The sequence below is a fragment of the Neoarius graeffei genome, chromosome 12 (assembly GCF_027579695.1).
Source record: "Neoarius graeffei isolate fNeoGra1 chromosome 12, fNeoGra1.pri, whole genome shotgun sequence".
NCBI lineage: Eukaryota > Metazoa > Chordata > Actinopteri > Siluriformes > Ariidae > Neoarius > Neoarius graeffei.
This window is the reverse complement of record NC_083580.1, coordinates 13919074-13939967: the sequence shown is the minus strand read 5'-3', so window position 1 is coordinate 13939967 and position 20894 is coordinate 13919074. Positions and strand designations below refer to the sequence as shown.

The following is a 20894-nucleotide window of genomic DNA, read 5'->3' as shown; positions in this document are numbered from 1 at the left end:
CAAGGGTTTCTTTTCCTCCTTATTACCAGTTTTACTCCCCTCCTTGCAGAGATGAGCGTTTGGCCTCCGCCTCAGTGCATGGAGAACCTGCCAGTCTAAAGAAGGCTCCACCCACTGCTGATTAGAAGCCAATCAATCGGTGTCCATATCAGAAACCGACAGTTGATGTTGGTCGTGATCGATGGGATACTCAGACACGCAGAGCTGCAGTGAGTGAGTGGAGCCTCTTTGGAGCAGCCATGCAACGGGTGCTGACTCCATCCCTGCCGTTCCCATTCCTCTCAGCCAGGTGGATTAACCTGCATTTTTCCTAGCATACGCCCTCTAACCCAGTGGTGCCTCTTCTTCTTCTTTGGGTGACGAGGAGCTCCTACATTTACCCGCCCAAAATTTCATGTCATGTTTCATTATGTTTGGTTTGCAGATTAATCTACCCCAGAGATTAATCGTATTCCGTTTTTTTAATAACAAACCCGGGAAAATCATTCACATCCAATTCACAACAGATGCTGAATTTCAGCAGGATGATTCGAAAGATATATTTTTCTTTTTCCTTTTATTTAAGCAAACCGCCACGCATCACTTCTACATGAGCAAGTGGGCGTCTGCACTGATCGCACAGCAATACTCTCTATTTGGATAACTGCCATACTGCCAATTTCCATATTGCTTCCTTACTTTTTACTGGAGCAATTTGGCTAAGTAATCTGTGACTCATGTGCAGATGCCAAAGCTTAAAATGTAGATGTGTTCTCTCGATATGTTTTAGCACTAAGCACTTCCCACAAGTAAAACCCCTAATAAAATGTACAATAGGTACAATATGTTTTATATTAGTTATGAAAAATCCTTCAAAATGGTTTCAAAATTCCTAAATAGGGCTTTAAAGGGTTTTGGGTGCGTTTTAGCATCTTTCAGGAGGAAAAAAACAACAAAAAAAAAAACCTTTTTGGTGTATGTTGTAAAAAAGTAAATCTCCAAACAGGCCTTTTGTTCACTGCTGAAATATTAAAGGAACAGTCCACCGTACTTCCATAATGAAATATGCTCTTATCTGAATTGAGACGAGCTGCTCCGTACCTGTCCGAGCTTTGCCCGACCTCCCAGTCAGTCAGACGCAGTCAGACGCGCTGTCACTCCTGTTAGCAATGTAGCTAGGCTCAGTATGGCCAATGGTATTTTTTGGGGCTGTAGTTAGATGCGACCAAACTCTTCCGCGTTTTTCCTGTTTACATAGGTTTATATGACCAGTGATATGAAACAAGTTCAGTTACACAAATTGAAACGTAGCGATTTTCTATGCTATGGAAAGTCCGCACTATAATGACAGGCGTACTAACACCTTCTGTGCGCTTCGGCAACGCATTGATATCTGAGCTCCGTATCAATGCACTGCCGAAGCGCGCAGAAGGTGTTAGTACGCCTGTCATTATAGTGCGGACTTTCCATAGCATAGAAAATCGCTACGTTTCAATTTGTGTAACTGAACTTGTTTCATATCACTGGTCATATAAACCTATGTAAACAGGAAAAACGTGCAAGAGTTTGGTCGCATCTAACTACAGCCCCAAAAAATACCATTGGCCATACTGAGCCTAGCTACATTGCTAACAGGAGTGACAGCGCGTCTGACTGCGTCTGACTGACTGGGAGGTCACGCAAAGCTCGGAGAGGTACGGAGCAGCTCGTCTCAATTCAGATAAGAGCATATTTCATTATGGAAGTACGGTGGACTGCTCCTTTAAGTCTCGGCACAGAGTCTTCTATAACAGCAGCTCTGACATTAGACTTATGCGCTCAGTCTAATTAATTTCTAATTCACAGGGACTTTTATGGCGGAATATGATAATCTAATACTAATAATATACAGATTGAAAATATGTTTATTTAACCAAAGAAAATGTATAATTGTTGTTATTCTATCCGCATTCACTGGATATGAGCAATCGCACGCTCTGATTGGCTACTCTACTACGAGGATATCAGATCATATACCATGAGTAGAGAAAAACAAAATGGCGGAGTGTTTTGCTGAACCAACCGAAGATGAAATAAAAACTCTACTCGAAAACAAAACCCCAAAAAATAAAAAATAAAAAAAAGCAACAAAATATGGAATAAGCATTTCATGGTAAGAACGTATCTTTATTTTTTTTCAAGAATTATTATTATTAACGCATTTTTCACAAATTGCTCCTGTCGTTTCACCGGTTTGTTTACATTCTAAGCGGAAATGATTTTGTCAGACGTTTTGTATAAAGTTTTTATTTATCAAATTTGCTAAAAATAAAAATGCTCTTTTTCTCAAAATCCAGTGAATGTGGATAGAATAAAACAGTTATTCCACTCAATCTGGCCATACATGACTTATAGCCAACTTGGCACTAGGTGCCTCATCGGCTATCAGCACATGTACGACTCGATTTCATGGATTTAACTTAAATATGAAGTTTTCTGAAATGAGACATTTATTTAACATTTATGGACGGAGTTTCCAGTGCCAGAGCTTTGTAACAGTTAGAAGTAAAGCTGTAACTTTAAGTTTGGTGCCATGGGAAAGTCTTCCAGACAGAGAACAGTCCTTTTTCGCTTTCTTGGTACCGAGCTCAATTTTTTCATCAAGAGAAAGTGAAGGAACGATTGTTTATAACTGTTATAATGCAAGTGATACAGGAACTCGCTTGTTTCACAGACGTTCGACATTAAATGTAATGATAAATGGATAAAAAGCCCTTTGTTTTCTTCCTTACCTTATCTCGTTGCATATGCATAAATGCTCAGTTGCTATTGCTCATGAATTTAAACACAAATAGGTAATACCTTTAAAAGTTTGAAATAGGAATAGAACTATTAATTTATGATAACTTTTTTTACAGTACATTTCAGTGATTTTAAAATCCTGAAAGATAAAACAACAATCTTCCATGTCCTGATTTTTCATAATCCTGCTATCAAATTAGTTTTCTTCACAGTTATTTGATGAAATCAAGTCGTACGTGAGCTGATAGCCGATGAGGTGCGTAGCACCGAGTTGGCTATAATCCATGTATGACAAGATGGAGTGGAATAACTGTTTTATTCTATCCACATTCACTGGATTTTGAGACACCAAGCATTTTTATTTTTAGCAAATTTGATAAACAAAAACTTTATACAAAACGTCCAACCAAATAATTTCCGCTTAACAAACCGGCGAAATGACAGTAGCAATTTGTGAAAAATGCGATAATAATAATTCTTGAAAAAAAATACGTTCATACCATCAAATACTTTTATTCCATATTTTGTTGCTTTTTTTTTTTGCATTTTTTGGGGTTTTGCTTTCAAGTCGAGTTTTTATTTCGTCCTCGGTTGGTTCGGCAACCCACTCCGCCATTTTGTTTTTCTCTACACACAGTATATGGGCTAATATCCTAGTCATAGAGTAGCTAATCAGAGCACACGATTGCTCATATCCAGTGAATGTGGATAGAATATACACACATGCACACAGCGGCCTTCACAATTATTGGCACCCCTCGTTAAGATGTGTTCTTAGGCTTCTAATAAATTCTTTTTTTTAATAATATAGGACAACAATGCAAAAAAAGATAAAAATCCAACCTTTAATTCAAGTGCATTTATTCAGTGGGAAAAAAAATTCCCACATTAAGAAATAATTTTTTTACATGAAATCATGTGTGCCACAATTATTGGCACCCCTGATGTTAATACTTTGTATAACCCCCTTTTGCCAACAAGACAGCACTTAATCTTCTCCTATAACATTTCACAAGATGGGAGAATACAGAGAGAGGGATCTTCGGCCATTCCTCTTTGCACAATCTCTCTAAATCATCCAGAGACCTGGGTCCTCTCCTATGCACTCTCCTCTTCAGCTCACTCCACAGGTTTTCAATTGGGTTGAGGTCTGGGGACTGAGATGGCCATGGGAGGAGTTTGATTTTGTGTCTGTCTGGTGAACCATTTTTGTGTAGATTTGGCCACAGGTTTAGGGTCATTATCTTGCTGAAAGACCCAGTGACGACCCATCTTCAGCTTTCGGGCAGAGGCCAACAGATTTTGATTTAAAATGTCCTGGTATTTCAAAGAGTTCATGATGCCGTGCACCCTAACAAGGTTCCCGAGGCCTTTGGAAGAGAAACAGGCCCACAGCATCACCGATCCTCCCCCATACTTCACAGTGGGCATGACGTGCTTTTCCGCATACTCATCTTTTGTGTTACGCCAGACCCACTTAGAGTGCTTGTTGCCAAAAAGCTCTGTCTTGGTCTCATCTGACCAAAGCACACGGTCCCAGTTGAAGTCCCAGTACCGCTTAGCGAACTCCAGACGTTTACGTTTATGCTTGTAAGTGAGAAAAGGCTTTTTCCGTGCATGCCTCCCAAACAGCTTGTTGGCATGTAAATAGCGCCTGATGGTTGTTATGGAGACTTTGTGATCCCAAGATGCTACTCTTTGATGCAATTCTCTAACAGTGAGCTTTGGCAAACTTTTTACTTCTCTTACCGTCCTCCTCACTGTGTGTGGTGGCAAGATAATCTTGCATCCTCGTCCAGGCTTGTTTGCCACTGTTCCAGATGTTGTAAACTTCTTGATGATTCCTCTGACTGTAGATATGGGCAGGTGTAGGCAAGCGGCTATTTTCTTGTAGCCATTGCCTGACTTATGAAGGTCGACACACATCTGCCTTACTTGAATGGTGTGTTCTCTTGTCTTTCCCATGTTGAAGAGTGGATAAGAGAAATAGGCCTCTGTGTCACATCATAGTTATACCCCAGGGAAACAGGATGTGATGAATTACTAATTAAAGGTTCCTAGATACTCTGATCAATTTTATAAACTACAGTAGAAATGACAGAAATGCTTCAATTACATTTATTTTCTAGGAATTGTTATGGGTGCCAATAATTGTGGAACAGGTGATTTTATGAAAAATAATTATTTCTTAGTCAGGGATTTTTTTTTTTTTTAATTCACTTGAGTTACAGGTTACATTTTTCTATAATTTTCAGTGTGAGATTATGCTTCTGCAATAAAAATTGAATTTATTTTAAGGCTTTTAACACATCTTAATCAGGGGTGCCAATAATTGTGGAGGGCGCTGTGTGTATGTATATATAAATAACTAGTTGCCTAATTAACCATGTGCTAAAGCTATATACTCTTTATATATCCTCCTCCTTTTTAAAACTGGGTTATCATTTTTAGATTTTCTAAATGATAGCGCTCACCATTTGCAGTATGCCAGCCCTAACTCATACTGCTACATTCAACACCTACTCAACTCTTTGGTCATTTTGTACTTCACAAAATAAAGTTTGTTTCTGTTCTGGCTTTTTTTTTTTTTTTAAAGAGTCGTTTCATCTAGCTGGTGTTAGAGAGTTCATTGTGATTCTTGCCAGAGTTCAGTAAAGCTGCATGTTTATTTTACGATTTTACGAGCAGGTGGATTTTACGAGTAGCTAAAGGACTGAATTTGATCCAAAATTCGACTCGACACCTGCCTGGATTTACAGCCGTACTCAATACTCTAATGGTGCCGTACAACAGTTTTGAACAGTTGGCATCCTGTAAATAATAATAATAATGATAATAACAATAATAATTTAAGTGTAAAACTGATGTTTAACTACTTTAACCTGACTAGTTTATTTTAGAATATTATTGACAGTGAAATTATTTTATTTGAGAATATGAGTAAAAGAAATGTGCAGCTTTGCTAAAGAAACAAACAAGTAAACTGTACACTGAAAGGATGAAGAGAACTGAATTAAGCATTTGTTCCAACTGGACTATAAGAAGTTCAGACATTTTGAGAATAATTTTTGCAATTTTTGACAAATTGATTCACAATTAACAAAAAAAAAAAGAAATAAAATAAAATAAATTCCAGGTGGCACAAATGTTTGATTACCCCTGAACCTATTATTTTCTTCTTTCGAAGAAATGTGTCTTCAGCTATTTATCAAAAATAGATTCACGTCCACTCTTGAATTGAAGTCACATCAATACAGTAGATTTTTCTTTCTTTTCCCGTCATCTCATAAGCACGCCTGAGCGCGCGGCGTCACTATAGCTGACCAACATCTATTGTCGTACCTCGACTAATTTTGCACACATCTTCGATAGGAATCCTGACTTTCTCTTTACACGCTCACATTGAAGACGTCACCTTCCGTAATTTGTCAGAGCTTAATCTCCTGCATGCCAGTTTGTTTTTCAAGTTTCCTAAAACCTTTATATTCTTCGCTTTGTGATATTACACGATCTTTACGTGGAATAGATACAACAGCTGAAAACACATTTGGAGGTGAACTGATTTGCCTGTAAAGTTCTAATCCGTGTATATTTTTCTCTGTTTCTCCGTGGGTACTGTCACTCACTCCTGCAGGCTCAACCCATATCTTCACCCCTACCGTGCTCCTGGACGCACTCAAGGCCATGAACAAACCAGATGAGGATCAGACAAGCTAAAACTCTCCCTCTTTTCTCTCGTCTTCTCTCTGATTGCCCAAATCCCCTGCTCCTATATTAATGTGTATGCATCTTGCTTGAAAGAAAATTAAAAAAAAAAGAAAAAAAGATTTACAATGGAAACATTAAATAAAAAAAATTATATATATATATATATATATATATATATATATGCGCGCACACACACAGACACACACATATAAATAAATATATATATATATATAGTATGTTGAAAAGCAAAAGAATCATTGTAAGTATTCTCATGTTTTACAATGGATGCAAATGTTTAAACTGCCGAAATAAGGTTTAAATATTAAAAGGCCATTCAAAACAGAAAGAACCAAATATTAATATTGATATTGATATACGGATGCTCGGAAATGTGTAACTGGTAGAAACGTAGATCATTGGTGTGATTTGTCATGGTTGTGGGTGGGGAAGGGACAGACAGACGTGTGGATGTGAGTGCCAGTCGAGAATTTAATCATATCATTTCTCTTGCTTTATGACGAACTCCTGTCATTCGTCGTGCTGTATGCTGAAAGCTCTGGCTTTAGATTCATAGTTGTGCATGCCATGGAATCTTATTTGTGGCCATTTTGGAAGAAAAAAAAAAAAAAGGTGATTTTGACACTGACTGAGGATTTGCTGAGGGGAGAAACCAAAGCAGCTGATGAGAAAAATAAACGAGTGATATGTCAAATGTAAATAGCTCCAGAATGCAAATATCGGCCCTCGCCGGCCTCAGATCTGGCTCTGTGTACTCGCCAGGACCTTTTTGTTTTATTGCTCTGCAGAGAATTTCACCTTTTAGTGTCAAAGGCCATTGCTTGCAAAAGTTTGAAGAATATTCTCAACAGAAAAAAGGGCCAGCTGTACTTCAGTATTGTATCCTGTCCGATTAAGTCTCATCATTGGCTAGTAAACGATGTTTAACCGGGCCATGCACTGAGTAGTGTGATGTTGTATATGCCATATGTTGATGTTTTAACGTCTCCCTGTTGACTTTCTGACTGTGAAGTAGTACATTTTTTTTTCTTTCGATAATGCGAAGCCAATGTGTTTGTGATGTTCGAGTTCAAGTAGATGTAATAGAAAAAAAAAATAGCAACTATCTATATTTGGTTTGTCTGTTCGTTAGTGCATCGTAACTCTTCCACTGGTGAATGGCTTCGCAAAGAGATGTAATCCCATCATCTTTTTTTCCTTTCGATTTCTAATTATTCCTATTTTATTCCTCTGCTCTGGCAACCAGGTTGTATATTGCACTATGGGTTTTCTGTGACTATGAGAATGCTTGTTCATTTTTAGTCCTTTATTTTTGGTTTGCTGTTGTAAAAACATCGAGCGTGTCTCCTAGATTTATATCAAATTTATTTATCAGAGAAAATATTAATAAAAAAAATAAGAAGTTAGTCTGTCTTAAACCTGTTTATCTTTGCTGGGATTTCATGTTTGCAAGCGTTGAAGCACAAACAAAAGTAAACTTGATGTGTACTGATGTAATAAGACTGTCCAATAAATTGGCTTCCATTACAGCAAAGAATCAGTCTATGTTTTTCTGCACATATATCAACAGACGTGAATTGAGAGTTAAAGTCTGCTTGCAAGCTTATTCATTAAAGTGCAATGCTAACTAGATAGAGACTGTGACTAAAGTCAGAGTAATTTCTGCTAGCTGTTACAAACTGGGATGTCTGGTCAGCGTACCCTATAGATCCGGAACATTAAGAGATAGAGAATGACGCTTAGTGAGGAAAAGTTGCGCCCTGCCGCCCTGAACAACAACAAAAAAAAAATGATTGAAAGAAAAAATCATGAAAATTGACAGAGTTATAAGTGACTGAAAAAAATCCGGTTTTTCGTGGATCATTCTGGTTCAGTGATCCAGATCAGCACCAAAAGTCATAACAACGTAATTCAGCCCAGAGGTATTCTTCATCTGAAATTTGGTGATGATTGGTTGAAAACTGAGGGAGAAATAGCATCCTAAAAACGTTAGGATAATAATAATAATAATAATAATAATAATAATAATAATAAGTAGTAGATAGAGACTGTGACTAAAGTCACAGTGATTTGTGCTAGCTCTTACAAACCGGGACGTCTGGTCACCGTACCCTATAGATCCAGAATGGTAAGAGATACAGAATGACGCTTAGTGAGGCAAAAAGCCTGTTTTTCATGAATCATTCTGGTTCAGTGATCTGGATCACCACCAAAAGTCATAGTAACGTAATTCAGCTCAGCGGTATTCTTCATCTAAGTTTGGTGATGATTGGTTGAAAGCTGAGGGAGAAATAGTGTCCTAAAAAACGTTAGGATAATAGTAATAATAATAATAATAATAATAATAACTAGATAGCGACTGTGACTAAAGTCACAGTGATTTGTGCTAGCTCTTAAAAACCGGGACGTCTGGTCACTGTACCCTATTGATCCGGAATGGTAAGAGATACAGAATGATGCTTAGTGTGGCAAAAAGCCTGTTTTTCATTGATCATTCTGGTTTGATGATCCAGATCAGCACCAAAAGTCATAGCAACTTAATTCAGCCCAGAGGTATTCTTCATGTGAAATTTGGTGATGACTGGTTGAAAACTGAGGGAGAAACAGCGTCCTAAAAAAAAAAGTTTGGATAATAATAATAATAATAATAATAGTAGAAAGCTCCTGAGTGAGAGTAACAATTTGTGCTATGGCTGCTAGCACAAACTAATAATGCAGTTCTGTGATAGCAGCGTAATATATAATTAATCTTACCTGCAGAAGTGTTTGGAATTGCAGAAAAGCATCGAAATACCTGCAGCAACAACACTGTCAAGGTCAATATAGTCAAGAAATGATGCTGAATTACGTCTAAAGGAATGACTAAAAGAAGAACCATTTTAATCATTGTTTTTTGAATAAATGGTACAAAAGTAATTCAGGATCTTTTTTTACAAACATTTATGCTTTCTATGTCATTCCCTTATCCAAAAAAAATCTAAACAGAAATTATTTCTAGGGAGTATCAACAGATCTACACTTTCAACATCAATTTATTCTGTATTTGCATTGCAGATTTGTAGGGTCACAGTAATTTCTCACAGGATGCATTAACAGGGACATATTATAGATGGAAATCTCAGTTTTTCAGTGCTTGTTTGGGTATTTGTAGCCCACCAACCCACAAACTCTGAAATAAGACACCCAGTCAGTTTCTTTTGGGCTGCCCATTTCAGAAAACATGCGCTTCAACAAACCGTTCAGGTTTGGCTCCTGTTTCTATGTCACAAGGATACATTCATTGGTTCATTATTAGAATTATGCCGCCCCTCATCTGAGTATCTCCACTCACGGTTTGAGAACTGCCTTTGTGAATGAGGAAAGTGCTACCTGATTGGTCAGCGGAAGAAGGGGGTGGGGTAAGCAGTGGCCAGTGTTGTAGTTGAGTTACTAAACCTCGAGTCTGAATCCAGTCTCGAGTCCCCAGTGTTCAAGTCCAAGTCATTCAAGAAAATTTCGAGTCGAGTCCACTATTGGGGCGGCACGGTGGTGTAGTGGTTAGCGCTGTCGCCTCACAGCAAGAAGGTCCGGGTTCGAGCCCCATGGCTGGCGAGGGCCTTTCTGTGTGGAGTTTGCATGTTCTCCCCGTGTCCGCGTGGGTTTCCTCCGGGTGCTCCGGTTTCCCCGACAGTCCAAAGACATGCAGGTTAGGTTAACTGGTGACTCTAAATTGACCGTAGGTGTGAATGTGAGTGTGAATGGCTGTCTGTGTCTATGTGTCAGCCCTGTGATGACCTGGCGACTTGTCCAGGGTGTACCCCGCCTTTCGCCTGTAGTCAGCTGGGATAGGCTCCAGCTTGCCTGCGACCCTGTAGAACAGGATAAAGCGGCTAGAGAGAATGAGATGAGATGAGTCCACTATTGACATGAGTCGAGTCCGAGAGCAAGACTCCAACCGCACCATTTGACGGTGGCTGTTGCTGCCTTTATGTGAAACCATCTCTGCTACTGTGTTGGACTAACGTTACTGCTTGACTGCCCCGTCTTAGTTAATAAGCTACAGATAAAAAGCTTGCTCATCGCTCAACAAGCCCCGCCCACTATCAACAGGGCAAATAACATGAGAGAAGGTTAACACTAGCTAGTTCATTGCTCAGCAAGCAAGCCTCGCCCACCATCAGAGCAATGAACATAGCATGTCACTTCCTTCTCTGGGTGAAGTCTTGCCAAATGGCGATTGAAGTTCGAGGTTGTCTCCGTCGTCTCCTAGATAGTTCTTCTACATATGGAACACACCGCAGTGCAATTTTTCCCCACTGCACGAGAAGTCTGTATAAGCAAAGCAGACAATCCTAGGGGCGTTCTCTCCAGGCATTTTAGCGCCCTTAACGTTAGTTTGTTCCTGAACATGATATATGAACAGGTGAATGTGCGTTCTCTTGCACGGAATTAGTATAAAAATTAATGTAGATATAAATATCTTATGACAAATTATTATGGCATGTTACAAAAAATAAAGAAAAAAAATCAGAGTCCTCGTCTCTAATTTACGAGTCTGAATGCAGTTAATGCATGAGTCCGAGTCCAAGTCAAGTCACGAGTCCTTCAAATTTGGGCACAAGTTGGACAAGTCCAAGTCCTCAACTCGAGTACTACAAGCCTGGCAGTGGCCTATTATTATTTAACCCTTTGATGCAAAACATATGCACACCCCTTCTAATGCACAACATGGGTCAAAAATGACCCGCATTCATTTTCCAGGTTATTTCATGCTGAGGTTTTTTTTGCTCTATCTTTTGAAATCAATTTATTTTATGATTGAATATTCCAAGTATTCTTTAAATATCTTGTTTTTAATTACCACAAATCATTAATTTAATTTTTTCTTTCCTACTTTATGAACAAAATACTTTTTATATTACTACACATGGGCCATCCAAGTGTGATTTAAACTTAAATGTCCTAATACTATAATAATAATTTGTTTCAAGTAATTACTTTAGCAGTGAATGGGGCCAGTTATTTATTTATTAACTATGTAGTTAGCTAAGCCAACTACAATAAAATTAGCTAACTAAAGTAGAATATGTCAACAGCTCGGTAGCTAATAGTAATTACTTGTAACTTTCTGACAAGTAATCTACTCACTCTCAAGGGAACCTAAACATAATCAATTTTTTTCTAAGGTAATGTTAGAACAATTGAAAAACATTCTTTCCATGTATTAGATGGGCAAAGGGTGCTGTGCTGAGCTGTGAAATGTCCGACACAAGCACAATTCACAGTTCCCACCAAACGCTGGAGTAAATGCATGCGGGTCGGTTCTGACCCATGTGTGTAAACTTGATGTAGAATTACAAAAGCTGTGCTTGTTCATAACTTCAGAAAGGAAAAATAAAAATGATGATTTGTGCTAAACAAAAACAAGATATTTACTGCATATTCGGAAAAGTAAATGACAAAACGAATTTATTTCAAAAGTAGATCATAGAAACACTCAGCCATACATGAAATAACCTGGAAAATGAATGCAGGTCGTTTTTGACCCATGTTGTGCATTAGAAGGGTAGTGATACAAAAAGGGGTTTTATTCAAAAAGTAAGAAAGGAAAAAATAAAATAAGGATGTATGATGATCAAAAACAAGTTAATTGAGGAATACCTTGAATCCTGAATGATGGAATTAATTTATTGCAAAGATATAGAAGATAAAAACTCAGCCTGGTCACTTTTGACCCATGTTTTGCATCAAAGGGTTAAAGGAACAGGCACTCAAATCAGCCGTTTTAAACAGGGCAGTACAGACAGGGTGAGAAGGGAGCTGTGGTGTTTTATCCTTGTGGTATTTTGACTAAAGCATGTCACAGACATTTCTTTAAGACTTCAGGGAACTGTCATTGTGTGGAAAAGGGGTATAATATGTCACCATTAAACTAAACTGCATATGCTCTTTGATGACAAACGATCATGCTTCATAACTAAACATTATGGTCGATTATCCAAAAGACAAATCTATCAGAAAAAAAAAGCGGTAACAGAACTTCCTAGCTTGAAAAAAATATATACATTAATATCCTTTGCATGTCTCACAGTGTGCTTAGAGGTACTTTTTTTTTACTCCATTTTCACCCCATTTACCAAGTCCTAACCACATGTTAGTAAAGGCTAACGCATGCTTCCTCTACATCGTTTCAAACTGCGTCATAGAGCCGTGCAGCACACTCGGAGGAAAGCGCTATCTACCCTCTACCGCATACATGAGCTCACAGCAGGCCATGATCGGTTAGTGTCACTCTGACTGAATTGACAGGAGAGAGATTAACGTCATCCCAACCACTCAAAAAGCACGGCCAATTTTCTTTCTCTGTGCTTCGTTGTCGTCTTGATTCGAACTTGTGATGAGATACTGCATTTTCAAAAGGCATTTTAAGGGCACAAAGCATGTAACAAAACAACAAACCATAAACATATAAAATGAACTAACTAACAAAGAAACAATTCCCAAAATTGTAAATATTCTACAAATTTTTGCAGCAGTTTCCATTATGAAAACAGATTTAAATGATTTATTACAAATGCAAGACATTTAAAGGGGACATATTATGAGAAACTAACCTTTTCAGTGCTTGCATACATACATTCGGGGGTCTGGAGCATCTACCAGCCCTCACACTCTGAGCTAAGACAAACCAGTCAGTTTATTTTGGGCTGCCTATTTAAGAAAACGTGCTACAACAGATTTGAGTCCCTGTTTTCTGTCACAAGGAGATATTCATTAGTTCATTATTCGAATTATGCCCCTCCCTTATTTGAGTATCTCCACTCACGGCTTGAGAACTGCCTTTGTGAATGAATATTCATGAGGAAAGTGCTACCTGATTGGCCAGCAGAAGGAGGGGGTGGGATGAGCAGTGGTTCATCATTTAAAGGAACAGGCACTCAAATTGGTTGTTTTGAACCGGGCTGTTTCGACAGGGTGAGAAGGGAGCTGTGGTGATTTATCCTTATGGTATTTTGACCTCAGGGAACTGTGTCAGTGTGTGGGAAAAGAGGTATAATATGTTACCTTTAAGAAACCATTTGTAAGCATTTATAGTACAGAACTGCACGAATAAAGGTAGTATCTCACTGGGCTGCGACAGCTTGCGACAAATTGCGAACGTCATTCGCAAAAGAGTTTCAAAAGTGTCTTGAATCATTCACGGGGCTTCTCAATTTCCTCGCATGAGTCGCAAAGTCGCTCCTTCGTCGCTGAAATTTTGAACATGTTCAAAAAATTCGTGCGACAAAATTTCTCCCGAAATAGCCGCAAATGCATCGCTGGTGTCGCAAAGCCGTTGTGAACCCTTCTCAAGTCAGTTTCCGTGAGGCTTCCTCGACTTCCCTGCCTGCCGAGGGAAAGCCGGGCTGCAACAGCCTGCGACTAGTTGGAGACACAACAATTGCGGTAAAATACGCGAATATCAATTCAGTGCGATTCCAAGTGAAAATTGTCGCTAATTCGCATATTTTATCGCAACTGTTGTGTCTCCAACTAGCCGCAGGCTGTCGCAGCCCAGTGAGATACTGGCTTAAAACCTTGTGCAGAAATGCACAAGAATATTACCCATCACACAATTTCATACACACCAACAAAAGCCCTATGGAGAGTACAGTGTCTTGCAAAAGTATTCATCCCCTTTGGTGTTTGTCCTGTTTTGTTGCATTACAAGATGGAAATAAAAATGGATTTTTGGAGGGTTAGCACTATTTGATTTACATAACATGCCTACCACTTTAAAGGTGCAATTATGATTACTATTATTTTTTAATTGTGACACAAACAACAGAAATCTGGAGTGTGTATAAGTATTTGCCCCCTTTCATATGAAACCCCTAAATAAGAGCTGGTCCAACCAATTCACTTCATAAGTCACGTAATTAGTTGATTAAGATTCACCTGTGTGCAATCAAAGTGTCATATGATTTGTCACATGATGTCTGTATAAATCAACCTGTTCTGGAAGGACCCTGACTCTGCAACACTACTAAGCAAGCAACATGAAAACCAAGGAGCCTCCAAACAGGTCAGAGACAAGGTTGTGGAGAAGTATAGATCAGGGTTGGGTTATGAAAAATATCCCATGGCGCACTATTAAATCCATTATAGCAAAATGGAAAGAATATGTCACCACTACAAACCTGACAAGAGAAGGCCGCCCACCAAAACTCACAGACCGGGCAAGGAGGGCATTAATCAGAGATGCAACAAAGACACCAACGATAACACGGAAGGAGCTGCAAAGATCCACAGCGGAGATGGGAGTATCTGTCCATAGGACTATAGACCATGCAATATACCAACGCAACCCATCTAACTTGAAGGAGTTGGAGCAGTTTTGCTTTGAAGAATGGGCAGCAAACCCAGTGGCTAGATGTGCTAAGCTAATAGAGACATACCCCAAGAGACTTGCAGCTGTAACTGCAGCAAAAGGTGGCTCTACAAAGTATTGACTTTGGGGGGTGAATACCTACAGTATGCAGACGCCAGTTTTCTGTTTTTTCATCTTAATTATTGTTTGTGTCACAATAAAACAACAACTTTCACCTTTAAAGTTGTAGCATGTTGTGTAAATCAAAATGGTGCTAACCCCCCAAAAATCCATTTTAATTCCAGCTTGTAATGCGACAAAACAGGACAAACACCAATGGGGATGAATACTTTTGCAAGACACTGTATTTCCACTATCTGAAATTATTATAAAATAAAATGGCTGTAAAGCCGTAAACAGTGCAATACGTGAAGCTTATCACAGTACAGCTGCCATGGTTAAGATGTGAGCGCGTTACCAGTTATCCGTTACCAATCTCACGTCAAGAATGTTTTTGTCTACTAGCATACAGCAGTGGCACAACATCAGTAGGTACAGGATTTTGCAAGTGGGCTCATGTGATGCAGTCCTGAGGAGAGAGAGTGCACCATGCGCTGAGACATCTCTCTTACGCTACTGGCGGTGGCGATGGCACGGTTCAGAGAACGGCTGAGAGAGCGCTGTGCGTCTAAAGATCGTGAGCGCCTACGATGACCCGTGTAGCCTTTCCCTTCACTCAGTGGAATGTAAAGAGGCTTTTGGTAGGAGGTTGACACCACAGGTCTGGAGTAGTAGCTGCAGGACAGAGGAAGTCAAAGTGTGTTAAAGACAACATGAGATAAATTATACCTAATTTTTAGAACGAATGCTTAATGTGACATGTTTACAAGATGGCCAGCCTTCCTACCAGAATTAGATTGTGGAAAAAAAAATCCATTCTGTATGTATATACACAGTGCTCAGCATAAATGAGTACGCCCTCTTTGAAAAGTAACATTTTAAACAATATCTCAATGAACACAAACAATTTCCAAAATGTTGAAAAGACAAAGTTTAATATAACGTCTGTTTAACTTATAACGGGAAAGTAAGGTTAATAATATAACTTAGATTACACATTTTTTCAGTTTTACTCAAATTAGGGTGGTGCGAAAATGAGTACACCCCACAACAAAAACTACTACATCTAGCACTTTGTATGGCCTTCATGATTTTTAATGACCGCACCAAGTCTTCTAGGCATGGAATGAACAAGTTGGTGACATTTTGCAACATCAATCTTTTTCCATTCTTCAACAATGACCTCTTTTAGTGACTGGATGCTGGATGGAGAGTGATGCTCAACTTGTCTCTTCAGAATTCCCCAAAGAAAATAATTTCTTTACACCACAAAGGTGAAGGCTACAAGAAGATCAGCAAAGCTTTACTTATCAGTCAGAATACTGTAGCAAAAGTGGTACAAAAATTTAAGAAAGATGGAACTGCAACCATCTCACAGAGACGTCCAGGTTGTCCACGGAAGTTAACACCTTGACAGGAGCGTCTTCTGATGAGAAGGGTGAAGAAAATCGGCATGCGAGTTCACTGCAGTTATTTAAAGAAGTAGAAAGCTAAACTGGGGTGACTATTTCCCGTGACACAATACGGTGTACACTGCAGAGGAATGGCATGCATGGATGCCGCCCATGAAAGCAGCCTCTCCTAAAGCCCAGGCACAAAAAAGCCCGCCTAGAGTTTGCCAGGGCCCATGCTGACAAAGATGAAGACTACTGGGACTCGATACTCTGGAGTGATGAGACCAAGAGAAATGGTTTTGGAACTGATGGCTTCAAAACTATATGGCGTCGCAAAAGTGAGGAATACAAAGAAAAATGCATGGTGCCTACAGTGAAACATGGTGGTGGCAGTGTCCTTATGTGGGGCTGCATGAGTGCTGCTGGTGTCGGGGAGCTGCGTTTCATTGATGGCATCATGAATTCACAGACGTATCGCTCTATACTGAAAGAGAAGATGCTACCATCACTCGGTGCCCTTGGTCGTCGTGCACTTTTCCAACATGACTAAACACACATCTGAGGCCACTGTTGGATTTCTGAAGAAGAACAGGGTGAAAGTGATTCAGTGGCCAAGTATGTCTCCTGATCTGAACCCAATCGAACACCTTTGGGGAATTCTGAAGAGACAAGTTGAGCATCACTCTCCATCCAGCATCCAGTCACTAAAAGAGGTCATTGTTGAAGAATGGAAAAAGATTGATGTTGCAAACTGTCGCCAACTTGTTCATTCCATGCCTAGAAGACTTGGTGCGGTCATTAAAAATCATGGAGGCCATACAAAGTACTAGATGTAGTAGTTTTTGTTGTGGGGTGTACTCATTTTTGCACCACCCTAATTTGAGTAAAACTGAAAAATGTGTAATCTAAGTAATATTATTAACCTTACTTTCATGTTATAAGTTAAACAAATGTTATATTAAACTTTGTCTTGTCAACATTTTGGAAATTGTTTGTGTTCATTGAGATATTGTTCAAAATGTTACTTTTCAAAGGGGGTGCACTCATTTACGCTGAGCACTGTATAAAAATTTCTTTGCTTTCTGTGTGTTCACATACATAAACAATCTGATTATTTTTAGAAGCAAAAGCATTACTTGTACATAACTATACAGCCTAAATCTCAAAGTATTATTAGCATGTAGTTTTAAAATGTTACTAATGAATTAGCATTTATTACAAATGATATAACACCTACTTTATTATTCATAGCCTATTTATGAAGTAGTTTTGCTCTTTTGACCACTGACTTTGCTATAGAGAACAGGGATTGATTGAATACAGGCCTGTCGAGCATTATTCTGATGGCTCAATATGAAATGAATGCATACTTGCAAAATGCACTAGAATACAACCATGCACTTAATTTTAATAAAATCCAACACTGTCTAGTCGGACCTGATTTAGAAAGCTAAATGGTTATCCTGAGCTACTTACAGGACTGAAGGACAGACCGGCACACACTGCAGCACAGGGACACTGCCGATCACTGGAGGGGGAGGTGCTACTGCCAAGTACACGCCCCCTGTTTGCATGTGTGTGGACCTCACTGGCCGAGTTTCCTTCTGCACAGAACTTTGGTTGGCTGAAATCAGATATCAGGAAGGATTGTATAACTTCAGATGAGCCTGAATGTGATTCTTATTCTAATAGAGTTGGGAGGACGAGTATATTTAAAAAAAAAAAAGTATGAAATTAATTTGGCGCCTTTCTCCAGCTGTAGATTTCCAGACTGGGTTCTAGTCGATGCCTGACTAAGCACAGTCTTCACCATGATTGGGTTATAACTAGATTGTAGTATACTGGGAAGCTGTACATGTACAAAAGACAAATAAATTTCTATGTCAGTGGTGTCAAACACAGCCTGTGTATGTCTGCCCCAGATGAATTTCAAATTCTCATCTCATCTCATTATCTCTAGCCGCTTTATCCTGTTCTACAGGGTCGCAGGCAAGCTGGAGCCTATCCCAGCTGACTACGGGCGAAAGGCGGGGTACACCCTGGACAAGTCGCCAGGTCATCACAGGGCTGACACATAGACAACCATTCACACTCACATTCACACCTACGGTCAATTTAGAGTCCCCAGTTAACCTAACCTGCATGTCTTTGGACTGTGGGGGAAACCGGAGCACCCGGAGGAAACCTACGCGGACACGGGGAGAACATGCAAACTCTGCACAGAAAGGCCCTCGCCGGCCATGGGGCTCGAACCCGGACCTTCTTGCTGTGAGGCAACAGCGCTAACCACTACACCACGCCGCCCTGAATTTCAAATTAATATCTTCAATTTTATTCATAGATAATAAAAAGCTTAAACACCGATAAATATACCTATAACTACAACTACAACTATACCTCTGCCTGAATTTAGTTCCAGTCTGGAGCAGTCACACCACAACTATAAAACTATAATCCCGACTATAATATTACTTGGTCCTGCCACTCATGGAAATACAATGGTACTTGAAAGTTTGTGAACCCTTTAGAATGTTCTATATTTCTGCATAAATATGGCCTAAAACATCATCAGGTTTTCACACAAGTCCTAAAAGTAGATAAAGAGAGCCCAGTTAAACAAAGGAGACAAAAATATTATACTTGGTCATTTATTTATTGAGGAAAATGATCCAATATTACACATCTGTGAGTGGCAAAAGTATGTGAACCTTTGCTTTCAGTATCTGGTGTGACCCCCTTGTGCAGCAATAACTGCAACTAAACGTTTGCGGTAACTGTTGATCAGTCCTGCACACCGGCTTGGAGGAATTTTAGCCCATTCCTCCGTACAGAACAGCTTCAACTCTGGGATGTTGGTGGGTTTCCTCACATGAACTGCTCGCTTCAGGTCCTTCCACAACATTTCAATTGGATTAAGGTCAGGACTTTGACTTGGCCATTCCAAAACATTAACTTTATTCTTCTTTAACCATTCTTTGGTAGAACGACTTGTGTGCTTAGGGTCGTCGTCTTGCTGCATGACCCACCTTCTCTTGAGATTCAGTTCATGGACAGATGTCCTGACATTTTCCTTTAGAATTTGCTGGTATAATTCAGAATTCATTGTTCCATCAATGATGGCAAGCTGTCCTGGCCCAGATGCAGCAAAACAGGCCCAAACCAGGAGACGACCACCACCACCACGTTTCACAGATGGGATAAGGTTCTTATGCTGGAATGCAGTGTTTTCCTTTCTCCAAACATAACGCTTCTCATTTAAACCAAAAAGTTCTATTTTGGTCTCATCCATCCACAAAACATTTTTCCAATAGCCTTCTGGCTTGTCCATGTGATCTTTAGCAAACTGCAGATGAGCAGCAATGTTCTTTTTGGAGAGCAGTGGCTTTCTCCTTGCAACCCTGCCATGCACAGCATTGTTGTTCAGTGTTCTCCTGATGGTGGACTCATGAACATTAACATTAGCCAATGTGAGAGAGGCCTTCAGTTGCTTAGAAGTTACCCTGGGGTCCTTTGTGACCTCGCCAACTATTACACGCCTTGCTCTTGGAGTGATCTTTGTTGGTCGACCACTCCTGGGGAGGGTAACAATGGTCTTGAATTTCCTCCATTTGTACACAATCTGTCTGACTGTGGATTGGTGGAGTCCAAACTCTTTAGAGATGGTTTTCTAACCTTTTCCAGCCTGATGAGAATCAACAACACTTTTTCTGAGGTCTTCAGAAATCTCCTTTGTTCGTGCCATGATGCACTTCCACAAACATGTGATGTGAAGATCAGACTTTGATAGATCCCTGTTCTTTAAATAAAACAGGGTGCCCACTCACACCTGATTGTCATCCCACTGATTGAAAACACCTGACTCTAATTTCACCTTCAAATTAACTGCTAATCCTAGAGGTTCACATACTTTTGCCACTCACAGATATGTAATATTGGATCATTTTCCTCAGTAAATAAATGACCAAGTATAATATTTTTGTCTCATTTGTTTAACTGGGTTCTCTTTATCTACTTTTAGGACTTGTGTGAAAATCTGATGATGTTTTAGGTCATATTTATGCAGAAATATAGAAAATTCTCAACGGTTCACAAACTTTCAAGCACCACTGTAAATGCATGCAATTTAGGAATAATCATGGAAGTTTTTCCCAAGTAGTAGCAGATTATTCCGTGTCATACTCTACAGCCTGGACTTCAAAGCAACCCATGCACACACTCCAGTGGTTGACAAAATATGGATAGGTCACGGACTACGGAAATATAATAAAAAAGGATACAAAATACAGAGTGGTTACGGATTTTAATATGGATGCATCACGGATGCTAATAATTTACAGATTGGTCGCGAATGTTTCCGTATAGATGACTTGCAACCACATGATCAAAACATGCTATGTCATGAGCATCCGCCATGATGGTGGATATACAAAGCAACTAGGATGGCAGCTGCTGAAAGCGTGTCTGTAAACAGTGCTGAATTTTCTCAGTATTACCACGATTTGAACGATCGAGCGAAGAAAGATGTGTGCAGTTTTGACTCATATAATTTTAAAAAATCAGGCTTT

At 39.4% G+C, this 20894-nt stretch overlaps 2 protein-coding genes across 10 annotated transcripts in view; one reads left to right on the top strand and one right to left on the bottom strand.

The window, feature by feature from the left end:
- stxbp1a (syntaxin binding protein 1a) overlaps window positions 1-6589 on the top strand; it is a 94123-nt gene extending 87534 nt beyond the window's left edge. For 4 of the 7 annotated variants that reach the window (XM_060935548.1, XM_060935552.1, XM_060935553.1 and 1 more), the window contains 2 exons: window positions 50-209; window positions 6395-6437. Coding sequence is in view for 1 of the 7 variants with exons in the window: in XM_060935551.1 (XP_060791534.1) it covers window positions 6395-6477 (83 nt within the window). In the remaining 6 variants the exon portion in view is untranslated. Of the gene's footprint in view, window positions 1-49; window positions 214-6394 lie in introns of all 7 variants that reach the window. The other 3 variants (XM_060935549.1, XM_060935551.1, XM_060935550.1) reach the window with 3 other exon arrangements.
- Window positions 6590-15178: 8589 nt separating this feature from the next.
- The window catches only part of akna (AT-hook transcription factor), an 83590-nt gene continuing 77874 nt past the window's right edge, over window positions 15179-20894 (bottom strand). For all 3 annotated transcript variants that reach the window (XM_060935546.1, XM_060935545.1, XM_060935547.1), the window contains exons 23-24: window positions 17806-17953; window positions 15179-15610 (exon numbers count right to left, since the gene is read on the bottom strand). In XM_060935546.1, coding sequence (XP_060791529.1) covers window positions 15361-15610; window positions 17806-17953 — 398 coding nt within the window. In that variant the 3' untranslated portion in view covers window positions 15179-15360. The remainder of the gene's footprint in view (window positions 15611-17805; window positions 17954-20894) is intronic.